This window comes from Bubalus kerabau, chromosome 3 (genome assembly GCF_029407905.1).
Source record: "Bubalus kerabau isolate K-KA32 ecotype Philippines breed swamp buffalo chromosome 3, PCC_UOA_SB_1v2, whole genome shotgun sequence".
Lineage (NCBI taxonomy): Eukaryota > Metazoa > Chordata > Mammalia > Artiodactyla > Bovidae > Bubalus > Bubalus kerabau.
The window spans coordinates 21,416,280-21,435,640 of NC_073626.1; the positions used below are offsets into that span (position 1 = coordinate 21,416,280).

General features: G+C 44.4%; 6 protein-coding genes and 1 non-coding gene across 7 annotated transcripts; 4 read left to right on the forward strand and 3 right to left on the reverse strand.

The window, feature by feature from the left end:
- Positions 1 to 1,170: 1,170 nt before the first annotated feature.
- LOC129645595 (histone H2B type 1-C/E/F/G/I) lies at positions 1,171 to 1,773 on the reverse strand. The gene has a single exon (XM_055570897.1). It carries the CDS (start codon positions 1,721 to 1,723, stop codon positions 1,343 to 1,345), a length of 381 nt encoding a protein of 126 aa, XP_055426872.1. The 5' UTR covers positions 1,724 to 1,773; the 3' UTR covers positions 1,171 to 1,342.
- Positions 1,774 to 1,963: 190 nt separating this feature from the next.
- Positions 1,964 to 2,542, forward strand: LOC129645581 (histone H2A type 1). The gene has a single exon (XM_055570881.1). It carries the CDS (start codon positions 2,030 to 2,032, stop codon positions 2,420 to 2,422), a length of 393 nt encoding a protein of 130 aa, XP_055426856.1. The 5' UTR covers positions 1,964 to 2,029; the 3' UTR covers positions 2,423 to 2,542.
- A 300-nt stretch (positions 2,543 to 2,842) lies between these two features.
- Positions 2,843 to 6,872, forward strand: LOC129645576 (histone H3.1). Its single transcript, XM_055570876.1, has one exon. It carries the CDS (start codon positions 5,227 to 5,229, stop codon positions 5,635 to 5,637), a length of 411 nt encoding a protein of 136 aa, XP_055426851.1. The 5' UTR covers positions 2,843 to 5,226; the 3' UTR covers positions 5,638 to 6,872.
- A 1,027-nt stretch (positions 6,873 to 7,899) lies between these two features.
- LOC129645588 (histone H2A type 1-J) lies at positions 7,900 to 8,398 on the reverse strand. The gene has a single exon (XM_055570889.1). It carries the CDS (start codon positions 8,334 to 8,336, stop codon positions 7,950 to 7,952), a length of 387 nt encoding a protein of 128 aa, XP_055426864.1. The 5' UTR covers positions 8,337 to 8,398; the 3' UTR covers positions 7,900 to 7,949.
- Positions 8,399 to 8,591: 193 nt separating this feature from the next.
- On the forward strand, positions 8,592 to 9,195 carry LOC129645594 (histone H2B type 1-C/E/F/G/I). Its single transcript, XM_055570896.1, has one exon. It carries the CDS (start codon positions 8,643 to 8,645, stop codon positions 9,021 to 9,023), a length of 381 nt encoding a protein of 126 aa, XP_055426871.1. The 5' UTR covers positions 8,592 to 8,642; the 3' UTR covers positions 9,024 to 9,195.
- A 3,154-nt stretch (positions 9,196 to 12,349) lies between these two features.
- TRNAM-CAU (transfer RNA methionine (anticodon CAU)) lies at positions 12,350 to 12,422 on the reverse strand. The gene has a single exon. It is a non-coding gene; the product is annotated as a tRNA-Met (tRNA).
- Positions 12,423 to 16,827: 4,405 nt separating this feature from the next.
- On the forward strand, positions 16,828 to 17,413 carry LOC129645608 (histone H4). The gene has a single exon (XM_055570912.1). It carries the CDS (start codon positions 17,054 to 17,056, stop codon positions 17,363 to 17,365), a length of 312 nt encoding a protein of 103 aa, XP_055426887.1. The 5' UTR covers positions 16,828 to 17,053; the 3' UTR covers positions 17,366 to 17,413.
- The last annotated feature ends 1,948 nt before the right edge of the window (positions 17,414 to 19,361 follow it).

A 19,361-nucleotide genomic window follows, 5' to 3' on the forward strand; every position in this document is an offset into this window, starting at 1 on the left:
AAGTTAGTCCTTCCGTTCCTAATCCAATTCAGGCCGCGAGCTTCACTACATCTTGTGTCTACATCTGCAGTTAGGCAAGTAGCAACTGGAGATCCACGTTCACTGGTCAATCTCCTTTTCGTGCCCAATACATCTCAATCCACAGGATCCTTTCTTCCGTCCACGGGTACCATACCGTCAGCCTCACCTTATCCAAGAGAACTCTGCTACTTCGGGAGCAGCCTCGGCTGGTATCTCCTCCTCCGCCTTTGTTTGAAACAAGGAAGCGAGCGGGAGAAACGAGAACTGCTAATCTGTCCCGCCGAATTTCTCCAGTTTTCAATTTGGTCCGAAAAATTCAGCTAAACACCTGGCTTCCCCCCTCCCCTTGAAAGTACATCTTCGCCACCCCTACCCTACTTTTGTCTTTAGAACTTCGGTTTATCTGTACCTTCAACATGTTAAGGCAGTGGCAAGGCGGGGAGGGACTATAAATTACGGTAAGCCACAGTAAGTTCCTGTGTGCCAACATTCAGGGCATCACCATGCCCGCCATCCGGCGCCTGGCCCGCAGGGGTGGTCAAGGCATCTTTGATCTCGGCTACAGAGAGACCCGCGGGGTGCTGAAATCTTATTAGAAAAAGTGAACATGACCCCAAAACCTATACCCAACATGCTAAGGGCAAGAGGGTCACCGCTGTGGACGTTATTCTCTCAAGCACCCTCTGGCTTCAGTGGCTAATTGCAACTTGTATTTCCATTCTCACTTGTAAAAGTTCGTCTCAGGGGTATCTATATTTTAAGGAGTTAGAAAGCAATTCAGATCACGTTGTGTAGCTGTAAGATATGTTCCTTAGATCCTGCATTCTGACCTGCAGTATGACATAAAGATCTGGACTTCCCGTGTATGCAAAAATGGCCCCCATTCAGTGCTCGCAAGCTCCCAGACACACTAATAGAACATAAGAAACTGCAAGTATTTGAATCTGGGGCTTCCTGAAAAGCTACTATTAAAAGAAAAAATGTGTTAGGAAATCAGTAAATCTGTTTCGTGGTTTCCTGGAGTTCTCCAGCGTTCGAACTGTTGCCCTCGAGGTTTTTAGGTATTGTGGCTATCCAGCATAAACTTAAAGGGAAGCATCAGATGAACCTGGTTTATCGTAACAGAAATTCTCGCAAAACTGCAACAACTTTCTTGACACCCAGATATTTTATTTCCGCTAAACTACGCTTTTAAAACTGCCACTCAAGGGATAGTACCCCACTCCCACTGAACTGACGGGAAAGGCGCACCGGCTCTTTTCTAGAGAATGTTGAGTGGCTCTGAAAAGAGCCTTTGGGTTTTGTAGGGCTGCGAGCCGGCTCACTTGGAGCTGGTGTACTTGGTGACGGCCTTGGTGCCCTCGGACACGGCGTGCTTGGCCAGCTCCCCGGGCAGCAGCAGGCGCACGGCCGTCTGGATCTCCCTGGAGGTGATGGTCGAACGCTTGTTGTAATGAGCCAGACGCGACGCCTCGCCCGCGATGCGCTCGAAGATGTCGTTGACGAAGGAGTTCATGATGCCCATGGCCTTGGACGAGATGCCGGTGTCCGGGTGGACCTGCTTCAGCACCTTGTACACGTACACGGAGTAGCTCTCCTTGCGGCTGCGCTTGCGCTTCTTGCCGTCCTTCTTCTGCGCCTTGGTCACCGCCTTCTTGGAGCCCTTCTTCGGGGCAGGAGCGGACTTCGCTGGCTCAGGCATGGTGAAGTACTGCAGTCACAGAACCACTGAAGAAGAGAAAGCCGAAAGGCACCTTTTTAAGGACAAGGGTTTATGCAAATGAAGTGCAGTAGAGATTTCTGGTGATTGGTGCGTCTTCTGTGTGACATCACAGCTCAGCTTCGCCCAATCAAGGTAGGCATCCTGCATAGTCGCATTTCCATTGGTCTAAACAAAAGTAAAACGGTAGCCAATCGTACCGCTTTCTTTTCGCGCCCAGCGGGGGTTATAAACTTTGCGTTTCTGTGTTCGCCTCTCATTCTCCACGGTGACCGTTGATCTTGAATCATGTCTGGACGTGGCAAACAAGGTGGTAAAGCTCGCGCCAAGGCCAAGACTCGCTCTTCGCGGGCAGGACTCCAGTTCCCCGTGGGTCGAGTGCACCGCCTTCTCCGCAAGGGTAACTACGCCGAGCGGGTCGGGGCCGGGGCCCCAGTGTACCTGGCGGCGGTGCTGGAGTACCTGACGGCCGAGATCTTGGAGCTGGCGGGCAACGCGGCCCGGGACAACAAGAAGACCCGCATCATCCCGCGTCACCTGCAGCTGGCCATCCGCAACGACGAGGAGCTCAACAAGCTGCTGGGCAAAGTCACCATCGCTCAGGGTGGTGTCCTGCCCAACATCCAGGCCGTGCTGCTGCCCAAGAAGACTGAGAGCCACCACAAGGCGAAAGGCAAATAGAAGTCTGGATTACTTCGCAGCAGTTTAAAGGCCTCAATCAAACCAAAGGCTCTTTTCAGAGCCACTTAAAAGTTCCCTTGGAAGAACTGAGCACTAAATATTAAAGCTTAAATACTATATGATAGTTTAAAGTAATCATGTGTATTATGCCAACCTTGAAACTTACAAGACAGTCACTTTTAAAGTGTCATGTAGTCTATAAACTTACCCATCGACAGATACGAGGATTTACTTACTCGTTAAATATTGCCACCCTTGCCCAATTATGAGTTGGGAAGCATAAACGTTATGAAAGGTCTAGTGCTTTCAGTGGCAGTTTTAAGGCCCTTTGGTTTTCTGGGTTTTAGTAATTAAAGATTCCGTGTGTCCAGGGATCAAATCAAACCTGTGTCTTAGGCCAAAGACCATTATTGGAGGCGTTAGTTTTCTGAAAAAGACCTACTTAAACAGTGGGGCCTTGTGGGACTCCCAAACATGGGGGCCCTTTCTCCCTGTTTCTTGGAGGCAAGACTAGCCTTGACCTTCCCTGAGTTCCAAATAGCAGATTTGAACAGTTGCTACTCTCAGGAGCAGACTAGAAACCACATGAGGCAAGATTGAAGAGATCAGAGAAACTCATCAAGATTAGGAGACCTGACCAACTGATATCTTACATACACCCTAACCTTGTCAGCAACCACGCCCTTGAGAAGTATAAAACTCCTTTTCAAATCTTCCCAGGTTGGGACGGTTTTTTGAGACAAGTTTACCTGGTGGCTTAGACGGTAAAGCGTCTGCCTACAATGCGGGAGACCCAGGTTCAACCCCTGGATCCGGAAGATCTGGAGAAGGAAATGGCCACCCACTCCGGTATTGCCTGGAAAATCCCATGGACGGAGGAGCCTGGTAGGCTACAGTCCATGGGGGTCGCAAAGAGTGGGACACGATCGAGAGACTTCACTTCACTTTGAGACAAGAGGCCGTTGTGTCTCCTTTTGCCTGGCAAAGGAACAAAACTTTTCTACTTCACCCAAAACTGTTTCCGAGATTCAGTTCTAAACTAATGTACAGAGAAGCTGAGCTTTCGGCATCGCTAATTTGACGTCAGTGTACATTGTTTTACATCGTTGAATACGGAAATTTTAAATCTTCAGGTCTTTTATGGGAAAAATTAGCTGAGGTACCTGTTAATTATAACCATTGGTTTATTATTGTGTTCTCAAGTATTTTCCTAGCTCCCTTGGACCCATCCACACAAATTGAGGTGTCGATATGAGGTAATGGCCATACGTTTCAGGATGAAAATGCTAAATTCTACTGTTAAAATACCACCTTCTTGGTCTTTTTATTGTGTTAAAGATCTTGATGTACTAATGGAATTAGATAATTTTCCACTTACTTTCAAGAAGAAAAAAAACTTGCCAGGTAACTTCTAGGCTCTGAGGGGAGGGAGATGATCAGAAAAATTCGGATGTCAGGCAAGGAACTTATCCCAAGTTTCTGCCAGTGGCTTCCCAGATGGTTCAGTGAGGAAGAATCCGCCTGCTAATGCAGGAGACGGAGGATTCGATCCCTGGCTGGGGAAGATCCCCTGGAGAAGGAAATGGCAATCTGCTCCAGCATGCGTGGAGAATTCCATGGACAGAGGTGCTTAGCAGACTACAGTGCCTGGGGTCGCAGAGTCAGACACAACTTAGTGACTGAGTATCGCACATGCATGCAAGGAACTATTATAGATGCAAACTCATGGGATGTGTGGTAAATATACATTATTGGTGGGGATTTAGATTCTTTAAAAACAAAGGAATTACATTCCTAAAATAGAAAAATCAATTATGTTGCAAGGGAATTGTTCGAAAAGAAGTTCATGCAAGGATGTGTTTCTTTATGAAGTAATAACTTGAATTCCTCACGTGCAAATCAAATTGTTTTTCCTGAAAAAAAATGTTAAAGTTCTTAAAATCTGTGTTTAGAGGAAAGATGAGGGGTGATGGTATACAGCTGCATTCCTTGTCAATATGGTAAAAACCACTGGCCCTGGGCAATAGACACGTGGCTAACCTGAAAAAGGAAGTGGTGGACATGTTATATGTGTACACTGTATTTTGAACGGTTAGTGCAAAATTTAAAAAAATGTGAAATATCTAACAATTACATTGATTACATGTTGAAATGAAAATTTTAGATATACTGGGTTGAAATACTATCTAAAAGAATTTCTCCTGTTTTTTATTTTATTCTAATATAGTTGTTGCAGCTGCTCCTGCTAAGTCACATCAGTTGTGTCCAACTCTGTGTGACCCCATAGACGGCCGCCCACCAGGCTCCCGTCCCTGGGATTCTCCAGGCAAGAACACTGGAGTGGGTTGCCATTTCCTTCTCCAATGCATGAAAGTGAAAAGTGAAAGTGAAGTCGCTTAGTCGTGTCTGACCCTTTGCTACCCCATGGACTGTAGTCTATATTTCTCATGTAGTGTGTATTTATTTCTTCTGAAAAATTCTATTATATAGCAAACAATTGTACAGGGAAAGTTGAGAAAAAAATTGAAGTCAGGGGCTTTGGGCAACAATCGAACAGTTCGAGTCGGCATTACCGACTCGACGGACACGAGTTTGAGCAAGTTCCGGGAGTTGGTGCTGGATAGGGAAGCCTGGCGTGCTGCAGTCCATGGGGTCGCAGAGTCGGACACGACTGTTCAGGAGCTGAACTGACTTGAGTCAGTCCGATTACCGATTGGACAGTCCCGGTCGCCTTTTGTCCAATCAGCTTCTGACTCGCTCTATAAATATGTGTCTAAGCGGCTTTCTTTAAACCTGCTGGCACTATGGCTCGTACCAAGCAGACCGCTCGGAAGTCCACCGGCGGCAAGGCGCCGCGCAAGCAGCTCGCCACGAAGGCGGCTCGCAAGAGCGCGCCGGCCACAGGCGGCGTGAAGAAGCCGCACCGTTATCGGCCCGGCACGGTAGCTCTGCGCGAGATTCGCCGCTACCAGAAATCCACTGAGCTGCTGATTCGCAAGCTGCCGTTCCAGCGGCTGGTGCGGGAGATCGCTCAGGACTTCAAAACCGACCTGCGCTTTCAGAGCTCGGCGGTGATGGCGCTGCAGGAGGCGTGCGAGGCCTACCTGGTCGGGCTCTTCGAGGACACCAATCTCTGCGCCATCCACGCTAAGCGCGTCACCATCATGCCCAAGGACATCCAGCTTGCTCGCCGCATCCGCGGGGAGAGGGCGTGAGCCAGGACGTTTCTCCTCAACCCCAAAGGCTCTTTTCAGAGCCGCCCACATAGACAATGAAAAAGGACTGTTACCTTGCTGTTTACCTTTGGTATCTCTTGTGGCAGAAACTGTTAGGCTTTTCTAAACTTATAATTTTGCTCACCGATGTTATGCTAGTCGTGTTTCTGAGTGGCGTTGTGAAACGTAGGGCCTATGATTACCACGTGGAATTTGTGTCATGCTAACATTCTGCACCTTAAGAGAGAAGTACTGAAAGTCTCCCTTCCCAGGAATCAGTCTTTATATGGAAAGGGAGATGTCTGATTCAAAGTATTTACGCTTCCTCCTTCTCCCAGTCCCGGGCACGTGTAAGGCCAACCTTTAATCAGTGTAAATTTTTGAGTGTGTAAGCCAGGCCTTCTGGGTTCGGGAACAGATACCAAGTCGAGAGGGGCCCAGGACAGATGCCCTTTCTGCTGGCTGGGTAGGGCACCCTCACTTCAATATACGCAGTTATTATTCCTAATTTATCAGTTTTCATTTGAAGATTCTTTTCAGGGGAAGTTAGTAGCCTTAGTTATGTGGATATTTCTAGTTACGTGGACACAAATATTCCAGGTCTCGAAACTCCATTTGTTTTCCTTCCACCTAAACTTTTCCGGAATTTAAAGTTCAATCATCCCATAGTGTGTGCGTGCATGTGTATTCAGTCGTTGCCGACTTTGCGACCCCATGGACTCTAGCCCGTAATGGCTGATAAAAAACGAATACTCAGACACCAGACCATTTTCGTTCATGTTAATGGGTAGATGGTGATGCCTCTAAGAATCACTGGGGGAGTAAGGATGATGATAAGTCTGGGATATACATTTTTAATTTCCCAGAGATCTATGAGTATGCTGCTGCTAAGTCGCTTCAGTGGTGTCCGACTCTGTGCGACCCACAGACGGCAGCCCACCAGGCTCCCCCGTCCCTGGAATTCTCCAGGCAAGAACACTGGAGTGGGTTGCCATTTTTTTCTCCAATACATGAACGTGCAAGTGAAGTCGCTCAGTCGTGTCCGACTCTTAGCGACCCCATGGACTGCAGCCTACCAGGGTTCTCCGTCCATGGGATTTCCCAGGCAAGAGTACTGGAGTGGGGTGCCATTGCCTTCTCCACTATAAGAGTATAAGAAAGTAAAAAAAAAAAAAAAGTATATATATATATCAGAAAGTAGATGAATATGTATGTCTGAACTTGAATTAAGTCTGGGATGGACATAAAGATTTGGAAGTCGGCCTACAGTTCATGGGGTGGCAGAGTCGGACACGACTGACTAACATACAAGGTATATGGAAGATTTAGAACCGAAGGAACGTCCTAGAGATCCATCCCTCTGACTCCTCTCTTGTGACCTCTCTGCTTTATTTTCCAATAGCGAACTTTTGGTCATTTGCCTGCACATACAAGCCACGAGTCTGGTGACACTAATTTTCTGCTGAAATCCCTATGCTTTTCTCTATTTCCCAATTTGCTTTAATCCTCAGACCAAGTGTTACTTCTCAGTCTTCTCTATGCTCCTTTTGTATTCTGTGCTTACTCCTCTTGCTACGTTGTACTTTATTTCGTTTCTCTTCATTAGATTTCCTTTAGAACAGGCAGTGTCTCATTAATGTTCTATCAACGTATGGTACCTAAGTGTGTGGCATTTGTTGAAAACAAGTGCGTTAACATTTAATAAAAGGAAGTCTTTGTGTCTGCAATCCTTGAAAAGGCCAAAACGTTAAATGGCATAAATGTTCCAAACATGTCTCATTCTGGAATTAGAGGACCTTGCCAGGCCTGACTACCAAAATCTTGTACTTTTGTTACAACCCAGTTTGTATTGTCCGGTTTGTACGTAATTTTTCCAGTCCGGGTAACGATATGAATACTTTTGCAAGGCTATCTTCCTACAGTCACCCCAATAGTTTCTGTGTATCTTTTACAGAAAACCATTGAAGGGCTCTCTCCAACATGCGACTTAGTAAATTAAATTTCACACCATATGCTTAATTTCCTCATAGGGACCTCTGGTTATAGGTAACCAATATTTAACATTAAAGATTCAATAAGTTTGAAACTTAGCCTAATACAAATGTTCTCTTGTTCACAACTGCCCCTAAATACTAACTCTGAAATATAGACTAGAACATACCCTACACGACCAGAGCATTAAGTTGCAAGTATCAGTACTGTAATAAACAGTATTTAAGTTTCAGGTGCCATAAATTGTGTTCCTCTTTTCCCTGATCATGGAAGTGGCTCTGAAAAGAGCCGTTTATTTGGTTGTTTCCAATCTTGGTTCTTTACTTAGTCTTGTGGTGGCTCTCAGTCTTCTTGGGCAGCAGCACGGCCTGGATGTTGGGCAGGACACCACCCTGAGCGATGGTGACTTTGCCCAGCAGCTTGTTGAGCTCCTCGTCGTTGCGGATGGCCAGCTGCAGGTGACGCGGGATGATGCGGGTCTTCTTGTTGTCCCGGGCCGCGTTGCCCGCCAGCTCCAAGATCTCGGCCGTCAGGTACTCCAGCACCGCCGCCAGGTACACTGGGGCCCCGGCCCCGACCCGCTCGGCGTAGTTACCCTTGCGGAGAAGGCGGTGCACTCGACCCACGGGGAACTGGAGTCCTGCCCGCGAAGAGCGAGTCTTGGCCTTGGCGCGAGCTTTACCACCTTGTTTGCCACGTCCAGACATGATTCAAGATCAACGGTCACCGTGGAGAATGAGAGGCGAACACAGAAACGCAAAGTTTATAACCCCCGCTGGGCGCGAAAAGAAAGCGGTACGATTGGCTACCGTTTTACTTTTGTTTAGACCAATGGAAATGCGACTATGCAGGATGCCTACCTTGATTGGGCGAAGCTGAGCTGTGATGTCACACAGAAGACGCACCAATCACCAGAAATCTCTACTGCACTTCATTTGCATAAACCCTTGTCCTTAAAAAGGTGCCTTTCGGCTTTCTCTTCTTCAGTGGTTCTGTGACTGCAGTACTTCACCATGCCTGAGCCAGCGAAGTCCGCTCCTGCCCCGAAGAAGGGCTCCAAGAAGGCGGTGACCAAGGCGCAGAAGAAGGACGGCAAGAAGCGCAAGCGCAGCCGCAAGGAGAGCTACTCCGTGTACGTGTACAAGGTGCTGAAGCAGGTCCACCCGGACACCGGCATCTCGTCCAAGGCCATGGGCATCATGAACTCCTTCGTCAACGACATCTTCGAGCGCATCGCGGGCGAGGCGTCGCGTCTGGCTCATTACAACAAGCGTTCGACCATCACCTCCAGGGAGATCCAGACGGCCGTGCGCCTGCTGCTGCCCGGGGAGCTGGCCAAGCACGCCGTGTCCGAGGGCACCAAGGCCGTCACCAAGTACACCAGCTCCAAGTGAGCCGGCTCGCAGCCCTACAAAACCCAAAGGCTCTTTTCAGAGCCACTCAACATTCTCTAGAAAAGAGCCGGTGCGCCTTTCCCGTCAGTTCAGTGGGAGTGGGGTACTATCCCTTGAGTGGCAGTTTTAAAAGCGTAGTTTAGCGGAAATAAAATATCTGGGTGTCAAGAAAGTTGTTGCAGTTTTGCGAGAATTTCTGTTACGATAAACCAGGTTCATCTGATGCTTCCCTTTAAGTTTATGCTGGATAGCCACAATACCTAAAAACCTCGAGGGCAACAGTTCGAACGCTGGAGAACTCCAGGAAACCACGAAACAGATTTACTGATTTCCTAACACATTTTTTCTTTTAATAGTAGCTTTTCAGGAAGCCCCAGATTCAAATACTTGCAGTTTCTTATGTTCTATTAGTGTGTCTGGGAGCTTGCGAGCACTGAATGGGGGCCATTTTTGCATACACGGGAAGTCCAGATCTTTATGTCATACTGCAGGTCAGAATGCAGGATCTAAGGAACATATCTTACAGCTACACAACGTGATCTGAATTGCTTTCTAACTCCTTAAAATATAGATACCCCTGAGACGAACTTTTACAAGTGAGAATGGAAATACAAGTTGCAATTAGCCACTGAAGCCAGAGGGTGCTTGAGAGAATAACGTCCACAGCGGTGACCCTCTTGCCCTTAGCATGTTGGGTATAGGTTTTGGGGTCATGTTCACTTTTTCTAATAAGATTTCAGCACCCCGCGGGTCTCTCTGTAGCCGAGATCAAAGATGCCTTGACCACCCCTGCGGGCCAGGCGCCGGATGGCGGGCATGGTGATGCCCTGAATGTTGGCACACAGGAACTTACTGTGGCTTACCGTAATTTATAGTCCCTCCCCGCCTTGCCACTGCCTTAACATGTTGAAGGTACAGATAAACCGAAGTTCTAAAGACAAAAGTAGGGTAGGGGTGGCGAAGATGTACTTTCAAGGGGAGGGGGGAAGCCAGGTGTTTAGCTGAATTTTTCGGACCAAATTGAAAACTGGAGAAATTCGGCGGGACAGATTAGCAGTTCTCGTTTCTCCCGCTCGCTTCCTTGTTTCAAACAAAGGCGGAGGAGGAGATACCAGCCGAGGCTGCTCCCGAAGTAGCAGAGTTCTCTTGGATAAGGTGAGGCTGACGGTATGGTACCCGTGGACGGAAGAAAGGATCCTGTGGATTGAGATGTATTGGGCACGAAAAGGAGATTGACCAGTGAACGTGGATCTCCAGTTGCTACTTGCCTAACTGCAGATGTAGACACAAGATGTAGTGAAGCTCGCGGCCTGAATTGGATTAGGAACGGAAGGACTAACTTCTGGCCCCAGCTCCACCACTTGCTCTGTGGCCATGGAGAAATTTAACCACTCTGAGTATTCCCCTCTGTGGAAGGCACTGTTCGCAAACACACCATGTGCAATGTGGCATATTACAGTGTGCTAACAATGTATGCTAGATTGTGAGGCCAGTTCTACGGAGTAGGTAGTGTCATCATCTCCATCATCTCAAGGCAAAACACAAGTAATTTACCAAAGGTCCCCACAAAATTTTAGGTGAATGGGATTTAGGCAGCCAAGTTTAAAGTCCATGCTCTTAGCAGTAGGATCCACTGCCTGTCTTAGGTCATAATCGCCACCTCTGAAAGCAAAGTGACAGTAAAGCTCTGAAGCAGGACTTTGTTTTTATCAGTCACTCCTACAGCATGACTTCATGTATTCAAAGTTATTGGGCATTAGCCATGTTTTGAGTGCTGTGCTATATTCTTAGACCAACTAGGCCACTTCTTGACTGTGTCTTGCCACAGGCTATGTAAGGTATGGATAACCAGACCTTTCCTCTGTAAAATGGAAATAACTCAAAAATTGCGATGATAAATTTAGAGGGAGTTTAGTAGCTCTTGGTCACTCAATGTTCTTTTGTCCTTTTCTCTCCGGTATTTTTGCATATGTATCAGAATGACATGAGATAATAAATAAGAAGACTTTAATTAATAAAGCATTTTTTTTCTACTGGAAAGCCGGTAAATCAGTGGGACTCGAGCCAATTTTCTATTATTAACCCCCCCCCCCCCCCCACACACACACACACCCTGTTGCTTTACGGTATTAACAAACTTTCAATAATGCTTTTTTCTTTTACCACGCTTTCCACATTCTAAAAGAAATCTCTGTAAAACTGCTCAAAGTGATCAGTAAAAGTTAACTATTTCTATTCTGTCTTCTAATAATCTTCAATGAATAACAGCTAACAATTTTAAACATTTAAATGGGATTTAATGCCAAAGGGATTTTAAGTGTTCTTGCTGCCACCAAAACCCAACTGTATTTCCTAAACCATCCTTTCATCCAGTTAACTAATAAATGTTATTCAGCATCTACTATTCACTACAGGATAGTCACTGGGATAGGAATGGAAAATTCCGAGTAAAGCTCTTCGTGAACTTAATTCTCAATCACTGCTGGTGGCCTTGAAAACTGGGAGAACTTTCATACAGGAAAAGTGGGCGGTATCCAGCGTATTTAAAAACACACATATACTCCCAGCAACCTCATCTCTAGGAATTTAACATTTTTGAAAATGTGAAAAATGATATGTTACAGAGTTTTCCAAGCAGCCCGGTTTGTAGTACCAAAGACTAGAAATAATCTGAATGGTGAACAATAAAATAGAACATTACAGTATATCATTCTACCTGCAGGTAAAAACAAATCTGAAGGCTCTTTTGCATAATATTAGTAGCAATATTTACTGCTTAGTGTGTGCGAGATAATGTCCTAAAACTTTCCTTGTGTGCTTTGGCGTGACCGACTCTGCGACCCTTTGAACTGTAGCCCACCAAATTCCTCTGTCCATGGGGCTTTTCAGGCAAGAATACTGGAACAGGTTGCCATTTCCTTCTTCAGGGGATCTTCCCACCCAGGGATCAAACCCACGGTCTCCTGTGTCTCCTGCATTGCAGGCAGATTCTTTACCTGCTGAGCCATAGAGGAAATCCCAAAATGTCCTTGTATACATTAAATCACTTATTCTTTATAACAATATTTTGAGTTAAATTAGTTTATACTTGTTTTATAGATTATAAAATACAGGTCCAGAGATGATGAGAAACTTACCTGTAAATGTACAGCTAGTAACAGTCGTGCCCCACTCTTAGCGACCCCGTAAACTGTGGTCCACCAGGCTCCCTGTACATGAAAATTTCCAGGCAAGAATACTGGAGTGAGTTGCCATTTCTTTCTCCAGGAGATCTTCCAAACTCAGAGAGTGAGCCTCGCGTCTTCCGAGAAGTCTTAAAAAGGAGCTGCCCCCTCTGAGGTTCGAACTCAGGACCTTCAGATTATGAGACTGACGCGCTGCCTACTGCGCTAAGGAGGCAGATACGTACGCTTATTGCTATTCCGAAGTAGTCTAGCTTCAGAATCCGTATTTGTAACCACTATGTGGTTTCCTCAAGTATTGGTAGGTGACGATCTCCATGGTTTACTGTCAAGGGCCAAAAGCAACATACAGGATAATGTGCAGTAGATTTTTGTATACATGGGCTTGTATGAATCTAAAATATCTCCAGAAGACTACTACACAAATTGCTAGTATTGGTTATTTTTGCAGAAAGGATGCTGGATAGCCTAGGAGCAGGGATGGATAGAAAATCTTTTTCGATTGTGATGTTTTTACGCACTTTGAATTTTTAGTCATATGTGCACATTGTCCATAAACAAACAAATGAAATAATAAGATAATAAATGCTTCAGTAGAGATGTATGTGGAAAACCCAAGGAGCAAAAAATAAATAATAGTTACCAGCAGAGGGGAGTGGTGTACAAAACAGCATTCTGGGCAGATGAAGTAAGAACATAGGTGTCACATTCAAGGCACTGGGAATGTTGGTCTACAGGAGTGGGCAAAAGGGAGCAGTGCAAAGGGCTGAGCAAGCAGTCTGAATGTTACACCAAGGGCTTCATTCTGTATCATGAGTACACTTGGCAAAACAATGATAGGACTTCAGTATAAAACCTCTGGGTATGAACCATGAAGAGTTTATCAAATAAGATTCTGAAATAGTCATGATTCTAGATGCCAGTTTAACATTGTATGGTCATTTAAATGAAGCAGACTCTCACATTATTTGTTAAATTATCTATCAGTCATAGATGTTTCTTTGTTTTTCTGAGCATGATGGAGACAGAGCAAGTACCACTAATCCATTAGGGAACTAGTAGTCCTTTTCTTAACCAGTTAAAAAGAGATGTCAAATACAACATTCTTACCTTTGCAACCAGGGAATCAGAATTGCAAACTGCATTGATCTATATTTAAAGACACTGCAATAAGGTCTAATTTTTGGACTTCATGGACCTGTCTCTTACAAATCAAGTGACACTCCCACATTTTTATTAGCTGAGAACAGACAGTAGTTTCAAATACTGGCACAGAATTTCATATTGGACAGGAGAAAGGGAATCTGACAACACATTAGGTCACTTTTTACAGCCAGATAATTAATAAATTAATAAAATTCTTAATATATCAGCTCCTTAATGGGTGATGTGGATAAAAATAAAGAAAGGAAAGAAGACGTTGGGAAGGGTAATTTTAAGGAAGGCACTTGGACAAGGTCTCAAAGAGGAGTCGTTGGCATAAAGTGGCAAGTCACTACCTGGGGGAATCTGTTCCAGGCAAAAGGAACAAGTACCCAAACCAGGCCCCTGCTTAGTGTGTTTTGGGAACTGCCAAAGGCTGTTGTGGCTGGAGCAGAGGGAGCCATGGGATGAGAAGTTTCGACTTCTCATCTTTTTCTCTTTGTTCAACTTAATTTCTGCATGGAGCCTCAACAACCTGCAAGTTTTCTAGATACCTGCTGAAAAAAATGCCCTGCAAAGCAAGAGAAGATCACTCCATCTCTGTTAAGATCTACATCCAGAAAAACAAACAATAAAATTGTTATAAAACCATTCCTGAAGAGGTGGGTTCTACCAAAGGAGTCTTGTTCTCAGCCATACCCCAGCACCAAGCCCAGAGCCTAGAATGTACCCTGAGTCAATGACATGCCAACCAATGTCTTGTTACAGCTTAATATAATGAAAGGACATAGCACTTAGATGGTTATCTAAAGAGGGGAGTTTTCTTATCTTTAATCATCCCACTCTCACAAGACCCCACACAAGCCTGCCAATTTTGTGAAAAAACAATAGTTTTGAAAATATATGACAAACAAATTGGCCCATAGGAAGACACTGATGTTCACATTACTTATGGTGGCAAAATATTGGGAACACTCTCATTGGGCAAAACTAAGATTAAGTCAAGAAAATTCCTGTTTCTAGACCTGTTCAGGTTACTGTTCCTGCATGCTAAACAGCCCAAACTTGATGGCACAAAGCATTTTATTAATCTTCATGGAGTCTGTGGTCAGGAATTAGGTCAGAGCACAGCTGCAATGGCTATCAGCTCTAAAATGTCTGGGGCTTTAGGCAGAAGATCATTGACTTGTCATTTACAGGACAACTGCTGAGGGCTAGAATTATCTAAAAGCATCTTCACTCGTTTGTCTGGCAATTGACACTGGCTGTGGGCTAGGACTAACATTCAGAGCACTTTTCTTTTTTTGGCCACTGACCTGTAGGATCCTTTTCCCTGACCAGGGATCCAATCTGGTTGCACATCGATGGAAGTGCAGAGTCCCAGTGGATGACCAGGGAATTCCCAGCCTAAGCACTTTTATGTGATCTGGCTCCCTAACTGTGCGGTGGCTTCAGAATGGTCAGACGTCTCATACATTCCAAAGAGGAGTGCCCCAGAACACCTAACCAGAAGTTGTGACATCCTATCTCAGAATAAAAGTCATAATCCTAACAAGGTCCCGCACAGCACTGCCAGTTGTATATGAGAAGATGATTAAGTGAGAGGGTACAAAGGTGGAAGCAGGGACTTCACCCTTAGAAAAGATCCTTGAAAATCCAGATGAAAATGTTTTACAAAAGTCATGCTGTTCTAAGGATAATTCTTGGTATAGGAATGTCCTGAGCATCACTGGACTTCCAGCATCTGGCCCTGACCTGAAAACCAGTTGTGCCGCTAAGCCATTTGAGATAACCACAACACCCACACGTTTTCAAAATTACCCCTCCAGAAGGTACAATTTTGTTGGAGGGTTGGGGGTGCGGTCACGTTGTTTAATTACATTGTTTAGACCATTGCTCAACAAACCATTGTTGTCTTACTCAAGGAAATTTTCTCTTAAGCTATGGTAATGAAACAATGTATTTGCTGGAAAGCTGCCTTTCTTTAAATTTCATGTCAATTGTTTTATGGCAGGGGATGACTCACTTTATGCCAGTGCTATCTCAAAATGCCTGTTATGGAAGAGGGGCCTGATGAGCAACTCTCAGTTTTGAGGTGATTCTTTAACAGATATATAACTGCTTGCTAAGAGCTAGCAAGGGGGTCACTCTGTCCCTTTCTAATGCCCCTTTCTGATGTCAGAAGCTTCTTTTGTCCCTGTATACGTTAATAAAGTTTTATTTCACGTAAGCTTCAAGTGATCAAGCCTCATCTCTGACCCCTGATCGAAATCCTCTTCTCCAGAGGTCATGAATCCCAGTGTAGCTCACGGCTCTCTTGGTTGCAACTTTTCACTACTTAGCTACTTACTGCGTTTGAAATTGAAGAGGCGGATCTAGTAGTTTTAGATATTAGATGACAAGGAGGCCTACTTCACCACCAGTGTGTCTGAGTACTTGCTCTCCAAGCTGCAGCTGGCCCAGAACCTCATGTGTTATTAAAATCTCAACCTTTTATAGTTGGGATGTACAGTAATTTTAAGATAGAGTACTAACAGGAATTGATGACTTGTCATGCGACAGCATAGTTTTTAATAGTTTTCTAGGTTCTCTTCTAGATCCCTCTCTTTGCAATTTACCCCATTCTGCTCCACCACCTCCATAAAAATACTGTAAAATGATAAGCATTGTTAAAGGTAGTAGATGGCTAAAGAGCAGTTTGAAAAATAATCCTGAGTCCTTTCTCTTGTGCCAGTTTAAGAGTGCAGAATTGGAAAACTTTAAATTTCCTTCACCTCTTCAGTTCTCTTTGAAACAATGCACCTTCTCTATGTTGGCAGGAAAGCCTGGTGCCTCTGAAAAGCCCAAAGGCCTTTTTCTTTTCTTTTTTCTTGTAACATTTTGCAATGTTGAAAACATTCTAATGGAAACACACTAGGAAGGACAAATTTTCTCAGTATATTACAGAAATTACATTAAAGATGATACTCTTAGTAGGAAATAAATCCATAAATCTTGCTGGGTGGACAATTAATCAAAGACAAAATATAATCTATCCCCAAATTAATTCTGAATGTAACAAATAGATTATTTGGAAACTGTAATACATAGAACAGAATTTTAGTAATAGTTCTAAGTATGTTAAAGGTGGCATTTCAAGAGCAGCAAAAAAATTATATTAAAAAATCTTGCTGATTAAGGAATTGGTAGAGAACTGTTTTAAACTGTGCTATGGAAAATTCATAAGCAGTAATAAGCAGACATTAATAACTTGTTATTAAAAACTCAAGGGGAGTTGATTTAAATATACCAGTATAAAGAGGTTTTAGAAGGCCCTATACAGAATAGCATACATTTTCCTGGAGTCTGCGCTTTTACCTGTTCACCAAAATACCAAATTGGCTACTAGGGGAGATCTATGTGTGGTGCGATAACAAATTATTACTTTATTACTTCCCCTTTTCTGTATTTTCCACAACATTCGTGTTTTCTCTAGCATTCAAAAGCAATTCTAAATCTTAAGGTAACAAAAGAGTTACCACAGTCCAAAGGAACAGAGAAGGCCTCTTTTTTTTTTCCCTTTTGGCCCAAGTCCCCTCCCCCACTTACGGCGTGATTTCCCGCCTCCTCCTTTCTTCAGGTTCTCAGTTCGGTCCGCCAACAGACGTATAAAGGTGCATCGCGAGGCTTGGAAGTTAGGCTTTATCGGGTCTTCAGGTGTTCGTTATGTCCGGTCGCGGCAAAGGCGGAAAGGGTCTGGGCAAAGGAGGCGCCAAGCGCCACCGTAAAGTCCTTCGTGATAACATCCAGGGCATTACCAAGCCTGCTATTCGGCGCCTGGCTCGTCGTGGTGGTGTGAAGCGCATCTCCGGGCTCATCTACGAGGAGACCCGCGGGGTGCTGAAGGTGTTCCTGGAGAACGTGATCCGCGACGCGGTCACCTACACCGAGCACGCTAAGCGCAAGACTGTCACCGCCATGGACGTGGTCTACGCGCTCAAGCGACAGGGCCGCACCCTTTACGGCTTCGGCGGTTGAGTGTTCATTTTGTTTCCATTCACCTAACAAAAGGCCCTTTTCAGGGCTTCCCAATTTCCCTGGTAAGGAGCTGTAATTCTCGTTTCATTAAGTACAGAAGATACACTTAATACTTTGGTTTAAAAGGCCGTCTTGTTTCTGCTCCAGGGCGCGTGCGCGTCTAGTCCCACACTTGTACAGCGGGGTCCTGTGCCCCGTCAAGCTTTTATCTTAACATATTTATGCTAGGTTGGTTAGGGCCTAAAGTTGCATGACTAGTTAACGGATGTAGCTAGTCAAGATAAAAGGTTTTGATGGCAAGTAGCTTTTTTTAAAAAACGAAATTCTTGTAGTTAAGCCGTCCTATTAAGAGTAGGGTACTTTGAAGATTTCCATTAATATACCGTACACTAATAAGTAAGGTACAATCGAGTCTGGCACCGGCTCTTGTCCGTAGTTGCAGCGTCTTGGCTCAATAGTTGTGGCTCGCGGGCTCTAGAGCACAGGCTTAGTAGTTGGGGCACATGGGCTTGGTTGCCCCGTGCCATGCGGAATCTTTCAGGACCAGGGGTCAAACCCATGCTCCCTGCATTGACAGGCGGATTCTTATCCACTGGACTACAAGGGAAGTCTGGGAGAAGACTTGAAATTAGTATACTCATAAAATCAAGTGAGTTAAGAGTTTAAAAAGAATATTTGTAAATTACTTTTGGTGGTTTTTTAAAGGCGAGGTTCATAATTGGTCCTCATTAGGTGTTTATGTATTTGGTGAAATGAATACCACTGGTGGTAAGAATTGAGAAGGGACAGTTATAGTAATGGATGCAGATAAAGCAAAAGCATAAAATTTCTGGCCCACATGCAGTGCAAATGTTTTATTTAGACATTTTTTCTTAATTTTTTGGGTCACTAATGTAAACATGTTCATGAAAAATGTACTTATTTTCATATTGTGAAAAGTCTGATTTGGCATCACTAAGCAGACCCACATATATTTTGGACATAAAAAACAATCTATTCAGGATGTAAAACATAAAAATAAATATTTTGAGAGATGCAAATGTCTTCTTTTATGACTTTACTCTTTTTTATTTGGTTTTAATTGGAGAATAATTGCTTTACAATATGGCATTGGTTTCTGCCATACATCAACATGAATCAGCCATAGGTGTACGTATGTTGCCCTCTCTCTTGAACTCAGCCCACCACCACCACCCCTCCGCCTCCGCCCCCGCCCCGCCCCTTCCTAGGTTGTCACAGTTGAGCTCCCTGCATCATACAGCAAATTTCCACTGGTTTTCTATTTTATATATGGTAATGTATGTTTCAACGCTAATCAATTCATCCCACCCTTTCTTTCCCTCACTGTGTCCACAAATCTGTTCTCTAGGTCTGCATCTCTTTTGCTGTCCTGCAAATAGGTCCATCAGTACCATCTTTCTAGATTCCATATATATGAGTTAATACTCGATATTTGTTTTTCTCTTTCCGACTTACTGTGATTTTACTATTGATACCAACTAAAGGGGTGCAAGATGGTGAAAAATAAGCATAATCATTAGGAGCAGATGACTTGGGATTAAACCTATACCACCATTCCCTTGTGATAATGAGTTAAGTTATATATTTTTCTGGGTCTTGGCTTCTCCATTTATACAATTGAGTGATAAGGATCACTTTGATTATTTCTCCAGTATCCTTCTGTTCATTTGTATTCACAATCTGGGTGGTAAATAAAGGGGAGGAGGAGGAGCCTTCCTGAGCTTTCTGAGGATGATCACAGCATAACTGATAGGTTTGCTGTAATTTTTGTCTTTCTCTTCCTCCATGTTCTCCCTTTCTATCAACCTCATTTCATTTTTTTGAATGGCATAGAATTTAACTGCCAAAAAGGAACCCAGGCATCATGTGGGCATGAGCTCTCTCTCTTATGTGGAGGCACATAAGAATTACTATGAGAAAGTTGTTTGTTTAAATATTAATAACTGATGTTTCCCTAGACCAGTTATCAGAATCT